At 35.1% G+C, this 21,248-nt stretch overlaps 3 protein-coding genes across 3 annotated transcripts; 1 reads left to right on the top strand and 2 right to left on the bottom strand.

The window, feature by feature from the left end:
* The first annotated feature begins 4,536 nt into the window (after window positions 1–4,536).
* Snx3 (sorting nexin 3) lies at window positions 4,537–8,171 on the top strand. Its single transcript, XM_046623798.2, has 4 exons — window positions 4,537–4,701; window positions 5,932–6,027; window positions 6,208–6,332; window positions 6,414–8,171. The coding sequence occupies exons 1-4, from the start codon at window positions 4,537–4,539 to the stop codon at window positions 6,517–6,519; spliced, it is 492 nt and encodes a 163-aa protein (XP_046479754.1). The 3' UTR covers window positions 6,520–8,171.
* Window positions 8,172–8,595: 424 nt separating this feature from the next.
* Window positions 8,596–18,334, bottom strand: Scm (Polycomb protein Scm). The gene is made up of 8 exons (XM_046623788.2): window positions 17,571–18,334; window positions 16,921–17,205; window positions 16,574–16,809; window positions 15,911–16,478; window positions 15,506–15,682; window positions 14,847–15,380; window positions 14,552–14,706; window positions 8,596–14,348 (listed from the first exon to the last, which is right to left on the bottom strand). Exons 1-8 carry the CDS (start codon window positions 17,596–17,598, stop codon window positions 14,214–14,216), a joined length of 2,118 nt encoding a protein of 705 aa, XP_046479744.1. The 5' UTR covers window positions 17,599–18,334; the 3' UTR covers window positions 8,596–14,213.
* Window positions 18,335–18,473: 139 nt separating this feature from the next.
* IscU (Iron-sulfur cluster assembly enzyme) lies at window positions 18,474–21,004 on the bottom strand. Its single transcript, XM_046623799.2, has 4 exons — window positions 20,821–21,004; window positions 20,089–20,313; window positions 19,932–20,010; window positions 18,474–19,117 (listed from the first exon to the last, which is right to left on the bottom strand). The coding sequence occupies exons 1-4, from the start codon at window positions 20,908–20,910 to the stop codon at window positions 19,023–19,025; spliced, it is 489 nt and encodes a 162-aa protein (XP_046479755.1). The 5' UTR covers window positions 20,911–21,004; the 3' UTR covers window positions 18,474–19,022.
* Between the last annotated feature and the right edge of the window lie 244 nt (window positions 21,005–21,248).

A 21,248-nucleotide genomic window follows, 5' to 3' on the forward strand; every position in this document is an offset into this window, starting at 1 on the left:
CGATCAACGCATCGAAAGTTGGAGCCGAAAAACGAGAACCTGTTTTTTCGACATTTTCCAGCAGGTGGTTTTTCCGTCGTAATTTCTCTCCTGTTGATTCCACGCTCTTTTCGCTGCGTTTTCTGAGTTCCTGGGGGTCCAATTAGTCAGGAAAGGGTCGTACGAATCGAATCTGAGACCAAAAATATTCGGCTCCAAAAATGAAAAAAAAGTAAGGCTAACCCCTTTGCATTTTTGGCGAAAATTTTCGCGATTTTGAAAAGTGCTAGAATAAATTCTTTCATGCACTATTCAGACGCAATTTTGCGAGAAAAATCTATTGGGCGCAGTCCCAATGCGCTGCGATCAACGCATCGAAAGTTGGAGCCGAAAAACGAGAACCTGTTTTTTCGACATTTTCCAGCAGGTGGTTTTTCCGTCGTAATTTCTCTCCTGTTGATTCCACGCTCTTTTCGCTGCGTTTTCTGAGTTCCTGGGGTCCAATTAGTCAGGAAAGGGTCGTACGAATCGAATCTGAGACCAAAAATATTCGGCTCCAAAAATGAAAAAAAAGTAAGGCTAACCCCTTTGCATTTTTGGCGAAAATTTTCGCGATTTTGAAAAGTGCTAGAATAAATTCTTTCATGCACTATTCAGACGCAATTTTGCGAGAAAAAACTATTGGGCGCAGTCCCAATGCGCTGCGATCAACGCATCGAAAGTTGGAGCCGAAAAACGAGAACCTGTTTTTTCGACATTTTGCAGTAGGTGGTTTTTCCGTCGTAATTTCTCTCCTGTTGATTCCACGCTCTTTTCGCTGCGTTTTCTGAGTTCCTGAGGGTCCAATTAGTCAGGAAAGGGTCGTACGAATCGAATCTGAGACCAAAAATATTCGGCTCCAAAAATGAAAAAAAAGTAAGGCTAACCCCTTTGCATTTTTGGCGAAAATTTTCGCGATTTTGAAAAGTGCTAGAATAAATTCTTTCATGCACTATTCAGACGCAATTTTGCGAGAAAAATCTATTGGGCGCAGTCCCAATGCGCTGCGATCAACGCATCGAAAGTTGGAGCCGAAAAACGAGAACCTGTTTTTTCGACATTTTCCAGCAGGTGGTTTTTCCGTCGTAATTTCTCTCCTGTTGATTCTACGCTCTTTTCGCTGCGTTTTCTGAGTTCCTGGGGGTCCAATTAGTCAGGAAAGGGTCGTACGAATCGAATCTGAGACCAAAAATATTCGGCTCCAAAAATGAAAAAAAAGTAAGGCTAACCCCTTTAAATTTTTGGCGAAAATTTTCGCGATTTTGAAAAGTGCTAGAATAAATTCTTTCATGCACTATTCAGACGCAATTTTGCGAGAAAAATCTATTGGGCGCAGTCCTAATGCGCTGCGATCAACGCATCGAAAGTTGGAGCCGAAAAACGAGAACCTGTTTTTTCGACATTTTCCAGCAGGTGGTTTTTCCGTCGTAATTTCTCTCCAGTTGATTCCACGCTCTTTTCGCTGCGTTTTCTGAGTTCCTGGGGGTCCAATTAGTCAGGAAAGGATCGTACGAATCGAATCTGAGACCAAAAATATTCGGCTCCAAAAATGAAAAAAAAGTAAGGCTAACCCCTTTGCATTTTTGGCGAAAATTTTCGCGATTTTGAAAAGTGCTAGAATAAATTCTTTCATGCACTATTCAGACGCAATTTTGCGAGAAAAATCTATTGGGCGCAGTCCCAATGCGCTGCGATCAACGCATCGAAAGTTGGAGCCGAAAAACGAGAACCTGTTTTTTCGACATTTTCCAGCAGGTGGTTTTTCCGTCGTAATTTCTCTCCTGTTGATTCCACGCTCTTTTCGCTGCGTTTTCTGAGTTCCTGGGGGTCCAATTAGTCAGGAAAGGGTCGTACGAATCGAATCTGAGACCAAAAATATTCGGCTCCAAAAATGAAAAAAAAGTAAGGCTAACCCCTTTGCATTTTTGGCGAAAATTTTCGCGATTTTGAAAAGTGCTAGAATAAATTCTTTCATGCACTATTCAGACGCAATTTTGCGAGAAAAATCTATTGGGCGCAGTCCCAATGCGCTGCGATCAACGCATCGAAAGTTGGAGCCGAAAAACGAGAACCTGTTTTTTCGACATTTTCCAGCAGGTGGTTTTTCCGTCGTAATTTCTCTCCTGTTGATTCCACGCTCTTTTCGCTGCGTTTTCTGAGTTCCTGGGGTCCAATTAGTCAGGAAAGGGTCGTACGAATCGAATCTGAGACCAAAAATATTCGGCTCCAAAAATGAAAAAAAAGTAAGGCTAACCCCTTTGCATTTTTGGCGAAAATTTTCGCGATTTTGAAAAGTGCTAGAATAAATTCTTTCATGCACTATTCAGACGCAATTTTGCGAGAAAAATCTATTGGGCGCAGTCCCAATGCGCTGCGATCAACGCATCGAAAGTTGGAGCCGAAAAACGAGAACCTGTTTTTTCGACATTTTCCAGCAGGTGGTTTTTCCGTCGTAATTTCTCTCCTGTTGATTCTACGCTCTTTTCGCTGCGTTTTCTGAGTTCCTGGGGGTCCAATTAGTCAGGAAAGGGTCGTACGAATCGAATCTGAGACCAAAAATATTCGGCTCCAAAAATGAAAAAAAAGTAAGGCTAACCCCTTTAAATTTTTGGCGAAAATTTTCGCGATTTTGAAAAGTGCTAGAATAAATTCTTTCATGCACTATTCAGACGCAATTTTGCGAGAAAAATCTATTGGGCGCAGTCCTAATGCGCTGCGATCAACGCATCGAAAGTTGGAGCCGAAAAACGAGAACCTGTTTTTTCGACATTTTCCAGCAGGTGGTTTTTCCGTCGTAATTTCTCTCCAGTTGATTCCACGCTCTTTTCGCTGCGTTTTCTGAGTTCCTGGGGGTCCAATTAGTCAGGAAAGGATCGTACGAATCGAATCTGAGACCAAAAATATTCGGCTCCAAAAATGAAAAAAAAGTAAGGCTAACCCCTTTGCATTTTTGGCGAAAATTTTCGCGATTTTGAAAAGTGCTAGAATAAATTCTTTCATGCACTATTCAGACGCAATTTTGCGAGAAAAATCTATTGGGCGCAGTCCCAATGCGCTGCGATCAACGCATCGAAAGTTGGAGCCGAAAAACGAGAACCTGTTTTTTCGACATTTTGCAGTAGGTGGTTTTTCCGTCGTAATTTCTCTCCTGTTGATTCCACGCTCTTTTCGCTGCGTTTTCTGAGTTCCCGGGGGTCCAATTAGTCAGGAAAGGGTCGTACAAATCGAATCTGAGACCAAAAATATTCGGCCAAATTATGAGTAACCCCTTTGAATTTTTTCAGTTCAAATTAGGTCAACTTTGAAACATATTGAAATCAAGTCTTTGACGCAGTGTATTGACTCTATTTTTTTGAGAGGAATCCATTGCGCACTGTCTTCACATGCTGCGAGCAACAATTGAAAACTCACCTCTGAAAAACTTCAAATTTTCACAGTGTTTTTAAGCAGATGGAAAGGAAAAATCACAAACTCATAGCTACGAAATTTCAGTTTCAGTTTATTTGATATGCCCTAAATAGTTCTAGTACAAGTGTTCAGGCGTCAGTGTACACTAACTACTTTTTCAAGTTTCCGAAGAGTATAATTATAATATCTTATATTAATACATTATAATAAAATTTTGTTTTCGGTAGTATACCGGCCCCTAAATGCTGCTTTGCTTAATCCCAGCCCTAGGCATAAGGCCATAGATGTGTTACACGCAAGTTTTTCGACGACCCAATAGAAAAGTTCCCCCATTTGACGTCACAACATGGTACAGACGGTCAATTCAAAACTGTTAAACAATTCCGAGGTAGATTAGAATGTTACACATTACATATGAAACGTTGGTTGAATTCATCACCCCACGCATAATAGACATTTAAATACTTTCACCAGTGCAGGTGTGATCACGATTCTTACAGCTAAACCAAACTGAATATTTTATTGAATTCTTGAAATGATGTGAGTCAACGCGACACATGAATCAACACGTTTGCTTAACCGTTTATCAACGTTGTAATTGAGGTTATGTTGTAATTTGTATGCATGCATGCGCCTGCGCTGTAGGCTCACTAAGCTTGCCGTGACATCTGCTGGTGGAATGCACGACCTTGTATGAAAATTGTTCCTTTATCCAACACACTTGCAAAACACGTTACTCCGGACCAATGCATTAAGCTAGCAGTCTTTATAAATCTTCAGTCAACGCAATCATACTAGTTTATATATATATATACATATGTATAGTTATTCCGTCACGGTCAACCTTTCATGTACAATATATCACGAAGTAGTATTTAGAGCCCACAACACGACTTTAACTCTTACAAGTCGCTTGACCATCTTGCTTTGATAAAAATGCAACTTTGGTTTATGGTTGTTTCATGCAAGCGCAGTGCGCAGTCGCATTAGGCAGTGACATCAAATGTGTCAAGTTTGTGGTGTCAGTTGAGAGATTCCTCACCCTGTTATCGTTTTATCTGTCGGGTAGTTTGGTAGGTGGATCATTTTAATAATAACTAAACGAGAATCATGGCCGACACGACGGTGGACGCAACACGGCGCTTGAATGTCAAAAAACAAACGTTAGACGACGCGTACGCGGCGCCAGCAAACTTTCTCGAAATCGACGTGATCAATCCGATTACTCACGGCGTCGGCAAAAAGCGATACACTGATTACGAAGTTCGAATGAGGGTGAGTGCTAATGCTTATTCATTCTCTACTCTTGTCGTCCAAAACGATAAGACTTATTCGTCCTCCCGCAGAATCCACCCAGCCCTCTGTCGTAACCACGTCAACACTATTATGGTCAATGTTCCTCCCCCTTGAGCTGGCACATGGTTCATCAATTTTAAATCCAATTAGTGCAGAATATTATTGTTATTCACAAGTCGGAATATCTTCGGGTCAGTTGGAAGGCTTTGTTAAAGTTTCTCTCCAACTCTTTGCCTTACTCTTGAGTACATGTTATTAGTTGTACATGTTTTTTACAATTGCTTCACTATTGGCTCATTTGTTGCTCGTCTACCAGTTAAACGCTGTTTTGCTGGGAATTACCATGTTTCAGGAAATACTGCTTCAAAGGTTGGCTAACAATGTTCATGCTATACTTCCGTTGCAATGTTTCATTTTCCATTTATGTGGTATCCTGTACCTTTTATATGTGTTACTTATCATTGAACTACTGATAATCATAATAAAAAAATTTTCTACGCGTACAATTTCGATGTATTTTTACAAATATATTTGACAATATTGACACTTATGTGCAAATAATGAACATAGACTATAAATTATTTTGTAAAGCAAAATCTTTGTTTCCTGATCTGATATTCGTTATTAGACAGTAATTATTAATGTTCAGAATGTCTAGAAAAAGCATTGCTTCTATTTTCCCAGTGACGCAACACCTGAAAACCATTAGATAATTTTAAATGTCAGTTCTCAGTACAAAGCCAATCTCATTCATTCGTCTAAGTACCAATATTTTAGTGTAAGTATTATATTTACACTGATATACAACATAAATTGATATCAACATGAATACTTCTGCAATGGTGACTTTATAAGTCAATGCTTAGTTCATTAGGATAATATGCAATTTTGTAATCATAGCAACAATGAAAATCTACAAGTCTGAGCTGAGTAAGTTAATGAACCAATAATACTTCTTTCATCTGAATTTCGTAACTACACCAATCACGTGTACTTGACTTTTTACTTTACTAAATAAAAGTAGGTAAACATTGTGATAAATGTTACCAACCATCATTCAGTACTATAAATACTCTAGTCTAGAAGGTCATCCATATCGGTACATTTTAAAATTCTGGTTATCTAAAAATAACTAAGAACTATTCATTTATCAAATACTGCCAATGTAACACAACCGGTTTATATGTACATCATTTTAATGTGTTGCAGACAAATCTCCCTGTATTCAAAGTCAAAGAGTCCAGCGTGAGAAGACGATACAGTGACTTTGAATGGCTCCGAAACGAACTGGAACGAGATAGCAAGGTTCTGAGCACTTATGAGTAATATTTGTGATAAGATTTGTGAGAACTTTTTCATCTTAGATATAAAAATGATCATGGATACTAAAAAATTATTGTTCAGCTACAAATTTTATAACGACAGAAGAGTGTGAATGTATCCCGTCATAGACAGAAATATTAACTCATTCCTTATGGTGTACAGATAGTAGTGCCACCATTGCCTGGCAAAGCATGGAAGCGTCAGATGCCATTTCGAGGTGATGATGGAATATTTGAAGAAGACTTTATCGAAGACCGGCGAAAAGGTCTTGAAATTTTCGTGAATAAGTGAGTCTTAAATTACAATATTTAAACAAAATTAGAGGTTGAAGGACTTTCAAGTGATATGGAAACTATTTAAATTTTCAGAATAGCTGGCCACCCATTAGCGCAAAATGAACGATGTCTCCACATGTTCCTGCAAGAGCCAGTCATAGATAAGAACTATGTTCCTGGAAAAATACGAAACACGTAAAATTGATCACCGTAACAAGTCGCTCACGTAGCCACGACAACTTCAATTAAGACCTTGAAATTTTTCTAATTCTAATTACTTCAAGAAAAAAAAAAAAACATTTGATTGTGCATTTTATTGGTCTGAGCTAAGCTCTTAGATATGATTATTTCACTTCATTCTTAATTGCTACTGTGACGGATTACAATTATAATTTTTTTTTTTATTGATCTAAATTGATATTACCATGAAACGTAAATTGAGGAAAAGAAAAATAATAATATTGTGATAAGAGATGAAAGATAAATGAAGAACCATTAAAACCATACCTACATAAAGTAGATAATCATGAAATCAGCTATTGCTGATCGTCTTGTTTTTTTTTTTCTGTATGATGCACTTGAATTATAGAGCAGCTTCACAGGATCCATTCCACAGTGCACGAAGAATAATTCATTATTCAAAGTTTGGTTAACTTAGCTGTGTCAGTATATATAAAGGATACATTATTTCAGCATATTCGTATACGCATGTGTTTCTATCGAATTTATACGATTTATGGCGATGTGACCGATAAGGTGCCCAAATCAGCACAGGATATTATTCGAAAATTATTCTAGAACCCAATATTATCAAACTCGACTGTTATATTTATTCAATACCAAATAATATGCATTATCATTATTACTTCGATGAAATATACTAAAAGAATCTTGAAAAAGTTTTTACAATATAATTCATAACAGTTGAAAAAAGCATTAAAATTGAATATTTAGTAATAAATTGTAATAATTGAATATATATTTTCATAAAAGTTGATCAAATTACTCATTTCAAGTTAGATTTCAACTATTTAATTATACTGAAATGAAACGAGGTTCATTTCTTGACAAATTATGAAATAAATGTTGAGTGTCTTTCAGCATTTTTTACGTCATATCTTTGAAACACAATGATTTTTTCCACAATTGTGAATGAACAGATAGTTTTACTTTGTCACTTAACTTTGATGCAGTTGACTATCAAGTTCACGGATTATTTAGAAATAAATGAGTTTTGAAGCCAATAATATTTGATCAACACTAAAGATGAATGAGAAATTTACAATATTGATTTAATTGGCAATCACGTCCACATATTATCTATTGTACTGTTGGAATGCTGTTCTCATCATATTAATAATGTAATACTTGTGTTGAGTATTTGATCCCATTTCTATTCTGTCACTTGCAGCAACAAAGCTATCCCAGTTTCGAACTGATATATTAATTCATGTAACGTGTTTTGCTGCAGATCCTGGCACTTTTCTGAATGTTTGAAAGTGTAAACAGTCACTTTTTGTAAATATCGTGAATGCTGTTCTTTGTAAAATACGAAATGAAGGGAAAAAAAGTTTAAATAAACCAATTTGATGCTAGCCAAAACCATGAGACAGTAGCAGTTAAGCTTCTTTGTTTGACTAGTCTTGCAAAAAAGTGTGCAGAACTCATGTCTGAGCAAGATTACTAGCTTGACGTGTGATAAATATCAATTGAACTTAAAGTCGTGTCTACAAAAAATATAAACTCACAGACCTATACTTGCATGTCAAGGTATATAATGAATAAAAAAAAAAAAAAGAATAAGGAAAATTATCGTCTATAAAGTATATCTATTTTCATAAACTGAGATCAGAGGCAAGTAGCATTGAATGTTTATATATGATGCTGGATTTTGTATATAATAATTTTAAATGATTTGAAAATATAGATTTTCCTTGTATTTAAATAGCTGCACTTACGTAATCAATTCGCTCAATTTCGTATACCGCATCACATTAAAAAAAAGTTATAAATTTAGAGACGAAATTGTATAAGACTTTTCATCAAAGAAGTCTACCCGCTATAAATGTAATATTCTATTCGATTACAAAGATGAATTTGTATTCATTGTTGAATTAAAACGTGTAATTAATTGATGCACGATGTTTTGTTATGAGAATTGAAAAATTATATACCTGATGTTCTGAAATAAATCAAGGAATTTTTTGTAAGAATATTAAATTAATATAGCAATTTTTCATACTTTGCAATACGAAGATACTTTTTAATCACATAAAAAAAGGAGTAAAATTAAAAGCAAATATTGTCTATTTGAAATATCATTTTAAAAACTGAGTAACTCGAATCACGATCTGTTAAGTTTGTTTACAATACTTGTAAAAAATTTCAATTTAATACATTGGGCATCAAAGAGGCAAAGTAAGTCTTTTTACGCTGAGCATAAGTTTGCAATACAAGTCGTAGGTGACCGTGTGCGCGAGCTGAAGGCGAATACTGCAAATACGCATGGTGAAACTGCCTCCATGGTGCTCACGATACTTTATGGAGAAAAAAGTGTGGTTTACAGGTTTTTTTTTTTTTATATCGAAGTACAAATGAGAGTACTTTTAGTACTAGGACATAAGAGTTCACTTTTTTGTACTACGATGCACTTTTCTTGTACTGTTGTAAAAACGATTACTTTAGGTACGGCACACAGCCAAAAAAAGGCATGTGAACCAACTAGTGTTACATAAAAGTCATTTTTCGATATTTTCTCTAATAACGAATTGTTTGACTGAAGAATATGGCACTGAATTGTAATTATTCATTCAGTAATCAAACTTATATAGGAAAATTTCATACACTATACTATATGTATAAAAAAACCAATCATTTATATTGATTTTAAGTTTGTTGCCTACTAAAATCAATTCAAAGCAAATTCTAATCTCAGATTGAAATTTAGTGAAAGGTTTGCCACATATTTGGTGTCTTCGACTCTAGTATTTCATGAACACACTTTTAATCAATACTTATATTAATATCTATACCTGTAATTTATCAAATATAAAGTCCGTGATCAATTTTGTACATCATACGTATAATATGGTAACGAAAATTGGCAGGCAACATTCTTCTTTGGATCTTGGGAAAACTGGGATTCTTCAAATACTATTAACATTCGTAGTTTTTTAAGGTGTGTGACTTAAGCAATGCTCAATTAAGAACAAATAAATTCACACAATTAAACAATCCATTCCCTAACTCGTAACACTAAAATGCGATTTTATAAATCCATTGATGAACCTAAGGAAATTCGTCGTTCTACTAAAAAGTATCATACACATTATAATGAATAACCGAAATCAATCATTAAGATTACTTTTCCTCTATAGTTTAATTGAAAACACTCAAAACTGTCGGCACCCTAATTCATTTGTTAACACTCGATTAATATTTTAAGCTGTTTATGTCTATTTTGTGAGCGGTTACATTCTCATCATGTACCTAGAAAAACTTCGGACGTAAATAGTAGTAAAATATGGTATTTTAGTATATATTATATTATTATAGGATAGCCCAACAAGACTTGATCGTCTGAACGAAATAATTAATTTTTAAGTTATGTTCTGAGATCTGTTAGAACTCTCTAAGTTACATGTGTTTATTATTGTGTATGCATGTATATTGTTGCACCCTGAGTTTCTACGTATATATAAATAAATGAGACATTAGTAATACTAAACTGCACCCCAAATTTAATTCTAAAAAAAAACATCCTACCAGAAAAATCCTTCTGAATAAGTAATTCACGTCACCAACAATAATTATTTTTTATCGAAATAAAACTTTACATCTCAATTACAAATAAGAATTCACGAAAGTACAATAACTCAATACAGTAACTAACTTTTATTACTTTTTCAACTGATCAGTTGACATACTTGAATTATATCACATATAAAATTTATCAGTTGGTTATTAAAAGGGTAATTCTTCTTTATATTAACATTAACAAATGCACAAAGGTCCGATTTTACATTACAACAAATTTTAAACCTTACTCTTTAAACTTATACGTGCAAAGTCTGGTTTGTTGCACATGTCATAATGTTAGGTATGCGTTGCAGAAAACATACAGTGATTTAATCCGTACAATATATCGATACGATATGAAAAACGAGAAATTATTTATAATAATTAAAAATCATGCAGCATCACTATCTATATCTTTTGGTAAACACGAATAATCACGGCTGATGACAAGATGGATTGGATGTAATGTACACTTATTTACAACACAACCTCATTTGATCATGTAATAATTCAACTTAATTGCAGTTCGATGTGCAGCATAAGAGATATTTAGAAGATAAATTAAAGTTGTATGCAGATTTGTCGATTGTTCTTGATCTACATGCATACGAAATTTCGATGAAGGTTTAACGTATGTATTTCCAAATTGATTGAATCGAATTTTAAGATCAACATACACGTATTTATTATTATTATAGCTTATTTTAAATTCAATTACCATTCTAAGGAGATATTAAACTTTTCAATATGTATACTACCACTCAACGTGCTCATATAATTTCACCAATAATAAACACGTTAATACCACGAATTATGCCAAGTTTGTCATCGCGGAACTGAACTGTTGTATTATTTTTTATAAATAGGGATGTATGGATACTTATGAATAAGTTACTTCGCCTAAACCCACAGTAATAAGTTCGTTCACATCGTGAAATTAGTCGTTCAGAGTATTCAAAATCAAGTATAAGACTGAAAACTTTAATGTTTTGTATAAAAATCAAAAACCATGAAACCAATATTTGATGTGCTGACAATAAGTGCCTCACGAAAAAATTCGCAGTAACATGTATTGTATGGGACTATATTTGGATCTTGAAACTACATATGAGGTATACTGAAGATATTCACCCAAGACAAACGGTGGGCACAGAATTTGGTTTAAGCTTCACTGGAACGCAAGATTAAATTTAAATACAACACTGTAAATTATAAAATCATGATTGATTTTTAAGATAACTAAGCGAACTATTAGATTTGATTAATCTTTACTATATATAGTAAAATATCGAGAAATGAAAAATAGGAAAAAAGCAATACAGTTAATAACGAATGGTAAGTTATTTTAAATATCATTGAATAAAAAGTAACGATTTTATATCGATATAACGGCTAGCCATATTCTATTTATGCTTCGAATATTCTAATCACTTGAGAAATAAGTATAACAATATTTTGAGAAACAGACTTCGGGTGGCATGTGGTCTGTACTGATAATGTACTAGTCGCTGAAATAGGATAATGTAATTGAATATGTAATTCATGAGCCACTACATTGACAGTATAGCATTCTATCATGTGACTTCTATATTTATTTGGATATCAAACCTATCTTTGAAAAATACTTTTGTCATAAAAATATTAATAGTAAAATTAATATATCTCTGAGTAATGCTATCACAAAACCATGGGAATAGAATATGTAAGGAAATTATATGCTAATGTTAGTAATCATACTGTAAATATAATTATATACATATTGTCATATCGTAATCGGTACCAAGTAAAGCTAGTCTCTCAATGCTATTCTATCTGTTGCACAGACTGTTAAAGAATAATTATTTGATCTATAAACTACTGAAGTATGTAGAAAATGTACATGTAGGACTTTTCTGTATGCAACATGTGTTGCTTACACCATTATGATACTCATCGTTTAAACTACCTAACCACTCATACATAGAGAAAAAGTGTTCGACTAATGGGGATTACCGAATGCCTCAGGTAACTGATTCTCTGATATTTGAGTTAGTATAATATATGATTTTCAGTTACATTAATTAACTGAAGATAGATTATTATTACTAAATATAATATGCACTGCACACAACTCCCATATTTTGAGCTGCAGTATTAAAAAAATTTTGAATATCTGTAAAATTTAGATTGAGATTTAATGCGTCTGATGCAAAGTATTGGAATGATCGTATGATTCTAGTTTTAAAAATACATAGGCATGGATAATTTATGTAAGCATATATCTGATAATTAATGGCCGTGGTGTTCTAAGTTCATAAAGTGACTTCTTTCTAGTGTGCCATAATGATTCAATCTCGTCACGCATTATAACGCTGTGAGCAAAATTTAAGTGTACTTCTTTTATTTTTCATGCTTGGCTGTTACTCGCCAATCCAATATCTTCAAAGTGAAAATATATGCCAAAAACTTTAATTTAGATATTCTACCTGACCATTAAATACAAAAGTGTTTCTTTAAACAACACCCATTGAATGATTGAATCAGGGCGGCAATATCTTTGGGATAATTAACAGAAGATAAATCCTATAATTCAATGTTTCCATGTCATTTTATTTACCATTGACAATGCAGTAACCATATTTTGGCTTAAATCACTCGGTGTAATTTCATTGCATCTATATCCAAGTTTCAAATCTAGTCGATACCCAATATCTAAACAATATCACGTATTTTTTTATTGATTTGGACTGCAGGATTGAATAATTTCTGGGAAATATTTCATTTTTGACCACTGTCATTTTTTTCTGTTGACTTTCGTCTTAAAGCATTTTTGCAAGTATACTAGAACATTGGTCACATTGTGTAACTAAATTTTTCCAAACGAGTGATCTTTCTTTGCACAGTGTTACAACACTGTAAATATAAAAAGGGGCACGTGGTATTTACGTATATAGTATGATACCACTACTTTTGAGATTAATTTGTTTTTTTCTTTTTTCATCTATTCACATTTTTACAGCATTTTTTTACATTTTGATTAGAATATTTTAACAAAAATTACGATATTTTTAATTTCCTTTGCAAGTCCAATCAAATTGTAAATTGCAACGCCATACATTTAAGTCCACATCAACCCTAAGCTTACTTTTTTGTCGATTGAAGAAACACTGGTAGTACACCGTACGTTACATTGTATTGTTAGCAACTAAAATTGTATTCATGTACTCGGATGGTTTATTCTCCATTTTCGGACTTCTGAAACACATTTTATGCAGTCAGGATCGATGGTTGATGAATTTATTACTTTGTCCCTCATAAAATATGAAAGCAAAGTGAATGAAGAGAAAATATATCATGCAAACATGACCTGCTAATTAGAAATATAAAATTAAAATATCAACCTTTTATGGCTATCTCTATGTGCAGGCAAGCAGATCTGTTCCGTAAAATACAAATATGTCATGTTATTTTCTAGTCCCATCTCTAAAACTTTCATCATTTGCAGACGAATTTTACCTGACACTAGTACACAATAATGAACCGAAGTTATTACATGTGTGAAATTAAATCGTTGATTTTTTTACTTTCTATGAAGCAGATAGATACCATATAGATAAATGGTTTGCAATCATACATTTTTTTCTCTTCCTTGTTACTAATCATTTGCAACCAATTCGTGGTGTGTAACATGCCAAAATAATAATCATGGATATAATGACTCTCTGTACAACACAATCCGCCTACCGTGTTGTTACGTGCGTCTCCATTGTAACATTATAAAATTATTTATATTTATTAGCAAGTATTATTAATTAAATTATGACGAATTGTACTATACATGCAGTAGAGCCATTTCTATATTTTCTCCAGGAAAATTATTTTATATCTTTCTGAAACTTGTGATAATAAAAACTCAATCGAACTGATACTCATATGAGAAGAGTATAATACATATGCACTGCATGAAGGAACTTTGTAGAAAGAAATCGGTCAAGTTCTATGCATTGATATATCGATTAAATACAATCGCTAGTAATTGAAGAGTTGATTATTAGACTCAAATGTAAATAATCATTGTTATTCTAAATCTTATCTGTCTTTATGTGCTTGATTAGGTCACAGCATCAGATGTCTTCTACCTTTAATACGATTTACAAGGTTGCAAATTTTTAGTGCTGGACCCAACTTCAAACCCATGTACTTCATCATCATGTCTGAGTTCAGAAGCAGCAGCGCCTTACCATCAATTTCCTGTCAAAGATTAAAATTTTTGACACGAATAATAATGTAATTCAAGCTTTCCATACAAGAGAAACGTTACCATATGTTTATGTGAACAATAGTAGAATTGCACTGGTATAGTTTGATCTTTTCATTGTGATTATTAAGGTATGGTTGGAAAAGGGTTACTATTTACTATATTATGAATAATACAAGATTTCACTGAAACTTACATGTTTCCTGAATAGATCTGCATGTTGGCCTAATGCAGGATCCGTCGCAGCTATGTATTGAATGACATCCTCTATAGTCCACTCAGCAGGCTCTGAAGAAGAGATTCTGCTAGCTGGACTTTCAGATTGTGTTGTCGATGTGGCTGCTTCTAATTCTGAAATAAAAGCTAAGCTATTTCTCAACTATACTTTGACAAAGGTTGAATTTGATCACACCTAATCCAGAAATTCTAGAGGATCTATTTGTGGATCTAGTTCCCTTAAAATCGGAAATCAATGTCTTGGCAATTCTTACCAAGGACCGGCTTTCTCGGTTGTTTGGCTGCTGTGGGTGAGGTTGGTATGTTTGTAGAAACAGGGCCAGGACTGGATTGGAGGGGTGGTGCGGTGGTTGTGGGATTTTGTTGGCTATCGGAGGACCATCTCCGTTTCTCAGCTGTGCCATTAGACTCGTCCCTTTTGTTGGATGGCGATTGCTGTACAGGACATTTTGTACACTGTTCCTTTCGCCTGAAGAGCATATGTTCACAGGCACACACATCTTCGAGTTGTCTTCTGATGTATGTGTAAAAATCTTCTTCTTCTAAAAACACTGGTAACCTCACAGATGTTGGTTTGCTTTCAAGAGTCAGATTAATGCACTCTCCTTCACCCCGTTTCAACAAACTTAGCATTTGTCTGGGGCTGATCGCTGCCATTAACAGGGCTTGAAAAATGTCTCTTGTCACGCTTAGCATTGGTCCTGAACCAAACTGAGCGGGCATAGCTTTCACTTTACGAGGATCAAAATAAGGACCAGATGAACAATTGTGATTCACAAACATCGTTACTGTAACAAAAGATATACACATTTCAGGACACAAATTTCGCATCAATGTCAGATACTTCTGATACTCCGTTGAATCTTCAAGCTCGAAAATGATGGTTACATCATTGTTCAAAAGGTTATCATACCATTTTCAAATTGACGAGTTTTGGTATTTGCCGTGCTTGTATCTGGTTCTGTCGCCGGTTGCGGAGGTACGCTCGATCCAGCTGGGCTGACTAAGGCTACTGCTGGTTCTCCCCCTGACACAGTAAGCACTGGCAAGACATTACTTGTCCTCGATTTGAATCTGTTTTGTCCAGTTGCTATAGTAAAAATATGAATATTAACACATCGATCAAGAGTAATTTAATTACGATAGTACTTCCGTGGTTGTTCAAAATCATCCAACTTATAAATTTTGTCATGCAAGAAATAATTTATTTTTATTTATTATCTAATCATGATGGATCACAATATTTCTGTTTAAAATTTAAAAAATACTTTCACAACTGTGTATCTGTATCAGAAAAATTAAATTTAATTGGCCTTACATTTTTGCCTCGGTGGCTGTAGCGGATGTCCGCTTTTAAAGCACCAGCCTGCAGGAAATATATCCCGAGAATCGTAACGGCACCAGTAATCAAAAGCACCTCTCCATCCATCGAAAGTTATGTGAATAATGTCATCCTTTACAGCGCCAACAGTTGCTGTGCATATAAGTTGTGGATTTTTCTTATCAATAGCTTCGAGCTTGTACCCAACTTCGAAGAGATTGGAACGTGGATCTTTTGGTTCCCGTTTAAAAACTTTAGCTGGTGCCATTTCAGCGCCATTAAGCGTTTTCAAAAGAAACATTGGCCAGCTAGATGCATTCATCCGGAAACCTAGCGGTGGTTGTAACATTCCCCCAGATTTTTCGCAGTGACCAATCGGATGTATTTCATTGCTATCTACCAAGCGCCAAAAATCGTTTTTGTTATCCGAACCATCGAGTCGCAATCTTAATCTCGGCCCCAAGACTCCAACTACTGTTGCGATGCATGTAGAAGTCAAGTTGCGAGGGTCCAGTGCCTCAAGTTTCATTCCCATTTTAAATTCATTTGTTGGCGGAACTTCGTGCTGCCATTTTACAGGGAAATATCAATTTAATCAATGGGTAGATTTTATACTGTGCAAAAAAGGAAACTAAAATAGAAGATGAAAACAAGTAGTACCTGTTTAAAGCAATCAATAGGTGCAGCCACACTGTTGGTCTCTTTGAGATATAATTCCCAATCAAACGTTTGGTACGTCTCATACTGGAAAGGACCAGATGATGTTGAAGGAGACTGAGATACAGTTGGTTGACTATTGGTGCCGGTATAAGATTGCGTTGTCGAAGGGATGCTACTTCCACTAGGGAGGCCAGAAGGTGCAGGAGAGGCTGCAGGAGATGGTTGCTCACCATTGTCTATATTTAAAGACACATAGATTATATATTGTGATAATATATTATGAGAAATAACATTATCGCCATAACAGTAAACATCAATGAGTCTATTGATCTAGGATTATTACTAACTTTTTCTTGATTCACTCTCTTTTTTTTGATGCTTATTAAGACAGAAAGAAGAGCAAAAATCCTTGATTGGAGTATCACGCTGTTCCAGTCTGACTGGAGTCCCTCTAATCACATTATCGCACTGCACGCAGGCCCCTCTGATGTAGGCTTTGCGATACTCGGATAAACAAGTTTCTGAACAAAACTCTTTTTTTCCATGCTGTGTCGGCAGTACGTATTTCAACGGCTGCTTTGTTTCTCCGCACCAAGTGCAGGAACTCTTTGGTTTAGGTGGTCGACCTGGGCCTAAGTTGAAATATTAACTTTAAATAGGTCTGCAAAAACTACATGATGTGATTGTTCAGTCATAAATCTGATTGTTTGAAGTTATTTTACAAAATACATCGTTGACACATCTTTCTTTTCAAATCAATGATGCCGAAATATCGTTACGATTTATCTTTCATGTATGGAAGATCATTTAGAAGGTATTAATTTCAAGGTAGTAATAATTCAATATAACGATAGATATTTACACACTTATTTAATGTAAAAGTACAGATATATAGCATTTGAATAATCTTGCGATTTTAATTGAAGAATAAAAAAAAAAGACATTAGAAGTGAAAGACGAGGTTATTTACGTATTATAACCGTGCGATATATCATACCTCGCATCTTCCCTTGGTTAGCAGACATCCTGGCCGGTAGTAATTTGGCTAATAATATAAGCCAGAAACAAAACTAACCACCATGAATGATTTATGCAACCAACTAACAATGACACCTACAATCAAAAGAATTTGCATCCATTAACGATACACATTTTGGCATCTAGAGAATGCCCCCTGAGCGCGGAAAATTGTTCCCGGGTTGAAAATAATACCGGCTCGGTCGGGATCGCGCAGTATAATTATATAAATATTATCGATCCGCATTAAGCATTGATTACGTAGGACGTTTGACGATTATTATTCCTACTGTATTTACGTAGTTTTCATTCTGATAATATTATACACCCACAAGCACAGAGTTTACTGTCAACGCCGCCATATTGCTTTTATATAGTCGCGCGCGGTGTCTCTTGGAACCAAATCCTGTCCGATCCGAACTCGCGCCGAATGCCGCCACGGTGTAAAAATTAAGAGATACCTACACGGAAAGAATGAGATAGATATGAGCGCCATCTCGGATTGTACCCAGACCCATCTGTAAAGAAATAATATTCAGATGGTACTGTGACCAGCACCAGGCTGAGTTTCTAGAGTGGGAAGGAACATGGGTCAATGCTTGGGCTAAAGAGAGACTGATGATTTTAGCCAGCGACGAGCCCGTCGTTGATTGTCATCACCTCTCGCAAATATGGCATAATAGCGCCATTCAATTATCTTACCGCCCGCATGTATCTATTGAACCGACGCGAGTTCGGGGGACATTAGCATTCTCGAGAGTTAGAGGATTAATTTTTACTCTCCTCAAGATTGTACTTATCCTGTACTAATTTGAGAGTATGCACATTAAAGTTTTACGCACATTATAAGTAACGGGAATTGAGGGCATAGATATACCCAAAATGCTTGAACGCCACTTTTATTACTTCAGTAGAATTTTTCCGATCTGCTATTATATAATATACTTTAATAAAATATAAATTTCCATGAAAAATAGGATCACAAGGTAATTATCACTATGATATATCGTGAACCTGCGTACCCGCAGGCTTTATAAACCCGAACAATAAATGTTATGCGTACTAAAATATAATTTCAATTATTTTGGATACAAGTGAATACTATATACATATACATATGTAAGTTTATATGTATATACATACATGTATAAGTCAGTTGGAGAAATTTAATTTGAAATTAAACGACGTACTTACGTTCTATCAGAATCTCACTCTTATAAACTTGATCATACATGTAACTATTATAGATTCTGTATTCATCATCCAAGATTGTACTACAGCAGATAGCTACAGTAAAGAATATTAGACGTTCAATTTAAACGTTGACTAATTTGGATTGCAAGATATGATGCAATATACTATTTTTCGCCAACTATGACCTATAAAGTTTGTTTTCCTGCTTGGTGCTGTTTATACTTCTAGGTATGCAACTCTAAACTTCATTACTGCCAGATGCTGTTTTGGCTTTTGGTTGCTGCTTAATGCGGTAATCAGAAAGTGCTGCCTTGATTGCATCCTCTGCAAGCACTGAAATAAGGATTTTTTTAATTTTATAGTAATTTACATGCCTACGAATGCAAGTTAAAAAGTTTAAAATGGATTTGGAAATATTGCCTTGAATCTCTGATATAGAATAAAAATTATAGTTTTTACTAAGTCTACTTTACTAAATTACCAGCTAGCTACTGAAAAACCATTTCTAGCACTTGGATTTTGATACATGAAATATTAATTATTAATTTTTCATGCCAGCAACCCAGTTACATTTCTGATTCATCATACAAATCTTATCTTTAACCTTTCATTACTCGCACTTTGAGCGTGACTTTAGCCTTTAGACAAAAATCCCAATATATGTAACTATATGAGTAACTGTGACTTCATACTTTACTACTTTTCTCTTTGAAATGTTTACTATAGTTGGATATACTCATAATTGATAACTATTTAATGTATAAGAAAAGTATATTAATGTTCAATAAGATCGTGAAATAGTAGCACAGTGCTCATTACACGAGTTAAATCGTTGATTCAATTTTTCCGACCACGTTGCCAGAGTTGACTTGGAACATCTCAGCTGACAGTAAAGATGGTTGATACACACAGTGTGCTTATATACTCTTAGATTTAAAAGAAATTATGTTCGATACATATATTTTCAAAATAATCAATTAAGCTGTTTAATAAAAAGATTTCATTACTATATTGTGACGTGGCAATGTCCCATTTCATTTAACATAGGTGGCAGAGTGCTGTCCGCACAATGAAATTCGTTGTGCAAGCAAGTGCCACTAACGAAAGGTTAACAATGCTATTATCAATCTAATGGGCTAAAACTTACTCGAACAATGTAGCTTGACTGGTGGAAGGCAAAGTTCCTTTGCAATGTCAGTGTTCTTTAGCTCCAATGCTTGGTCAACCTGATTACAAATATTAATAGTGATTAGCGATGTTTAAAGTATAATGCACACACAGGATTAATCGAAGCATGAACTTACCGTTTTACCCTTAACCCATTCAGTAGCAAGAGAGCTAGAGGCGATAGCTGATCCGCAGCCAAATGTCTTGAATTTAGCATCAGTGATTTTTCCATTTTCATCAACTTTTATTTGAAGTTTCATGACATCGCCACATGCCGGAGCTCCTACAAGGCCAGTGCCCACATGTTTGTCATTTTTATCAAGAGAACCAACATTCCTCGGATTTTCATAGTGGTCTAGCACCTGGATAATATTGTAACAACGGGGGAAATTAAGAAAGGACTGAGAATCAATGGGTTCACTGCGCGAATTGAGCGAACGCCGAGCCAAAGAAGTCTCACAAAACGAGGAATATTTTAGAAAGAAAGTGGATGTATTTGGTCACGAAGTTCTCTTTTTAAAGTCCAGAGACTGACTGTTTTTACAATAATATTTGTTGACCAGCAACCCTATTCATTTTAAGACATATGAAAGCTTTCAGTTTAAGATGACTACTAGATCATTAGAAAGCCGATAACACGGGTGATTGATGATTTCACCCTTTACAACAATATTGAGACATATACAGTTTGTGATATACGAAAAAGTTAAGAAGTAAACAAGTCCGACGTTTTGAAAATACAATCTGAAACTAACAATGTCCGTACTTTACGAGAAAAAAAAAATGTATACAGATTTTTTTTACTGTTACGCAAAATGTCAAATAGTGAATCGGACATTACGGTAGGTTATCAGGTATGAAATACTTACATTGGCATGATATGACACAACGGGTACACTTCGGGATAGAACACTTGCCGCATCCGTAAATTTTTTCGGCAAAACACGAAGTAAAGACATGGTTGTTAAATATCAACTTGCCTTGATGATTTGCGGTTGTCGTTTAAGGAACAGCTCAGACGAGCGTCTAGAACAATTCTGAACGAGACGCAGTGCGCGTCGGCACCTCGTGAGCGCCCTGCGCATTCCGTTGACGGCACAGTCATGGACATAGCTGCAGTCAACGCAGTCAACTCACATTTCGCGGGAAATTCGAAATTAGACCAGACCCAATAGAGCGTTATCGCGTCTTCAGTCACCGCAATAGAGCGTTATCGCGACTGGAGATATATACCATATGTGTAGTATGCATGCCTGTACATCTTCAGTCAATGTCATGATTTATTATTTCGATATCA

This window comes from Neodiprion pinetum, chromosome 4 (genome assembly GCF_021155775.2).
Source record: "Neodiprion pinetum isolate iyNeoPine1 chromosome 4, iyNeoPine1.2, whole genome shotgun sequence".
Taxonomy (NCBI): Eukaryota; Metazoa; Arthropoda; class Insecta; order Hymenoptera; family Diprionidae; genus Neodiprion; species Neodiprion pinetum.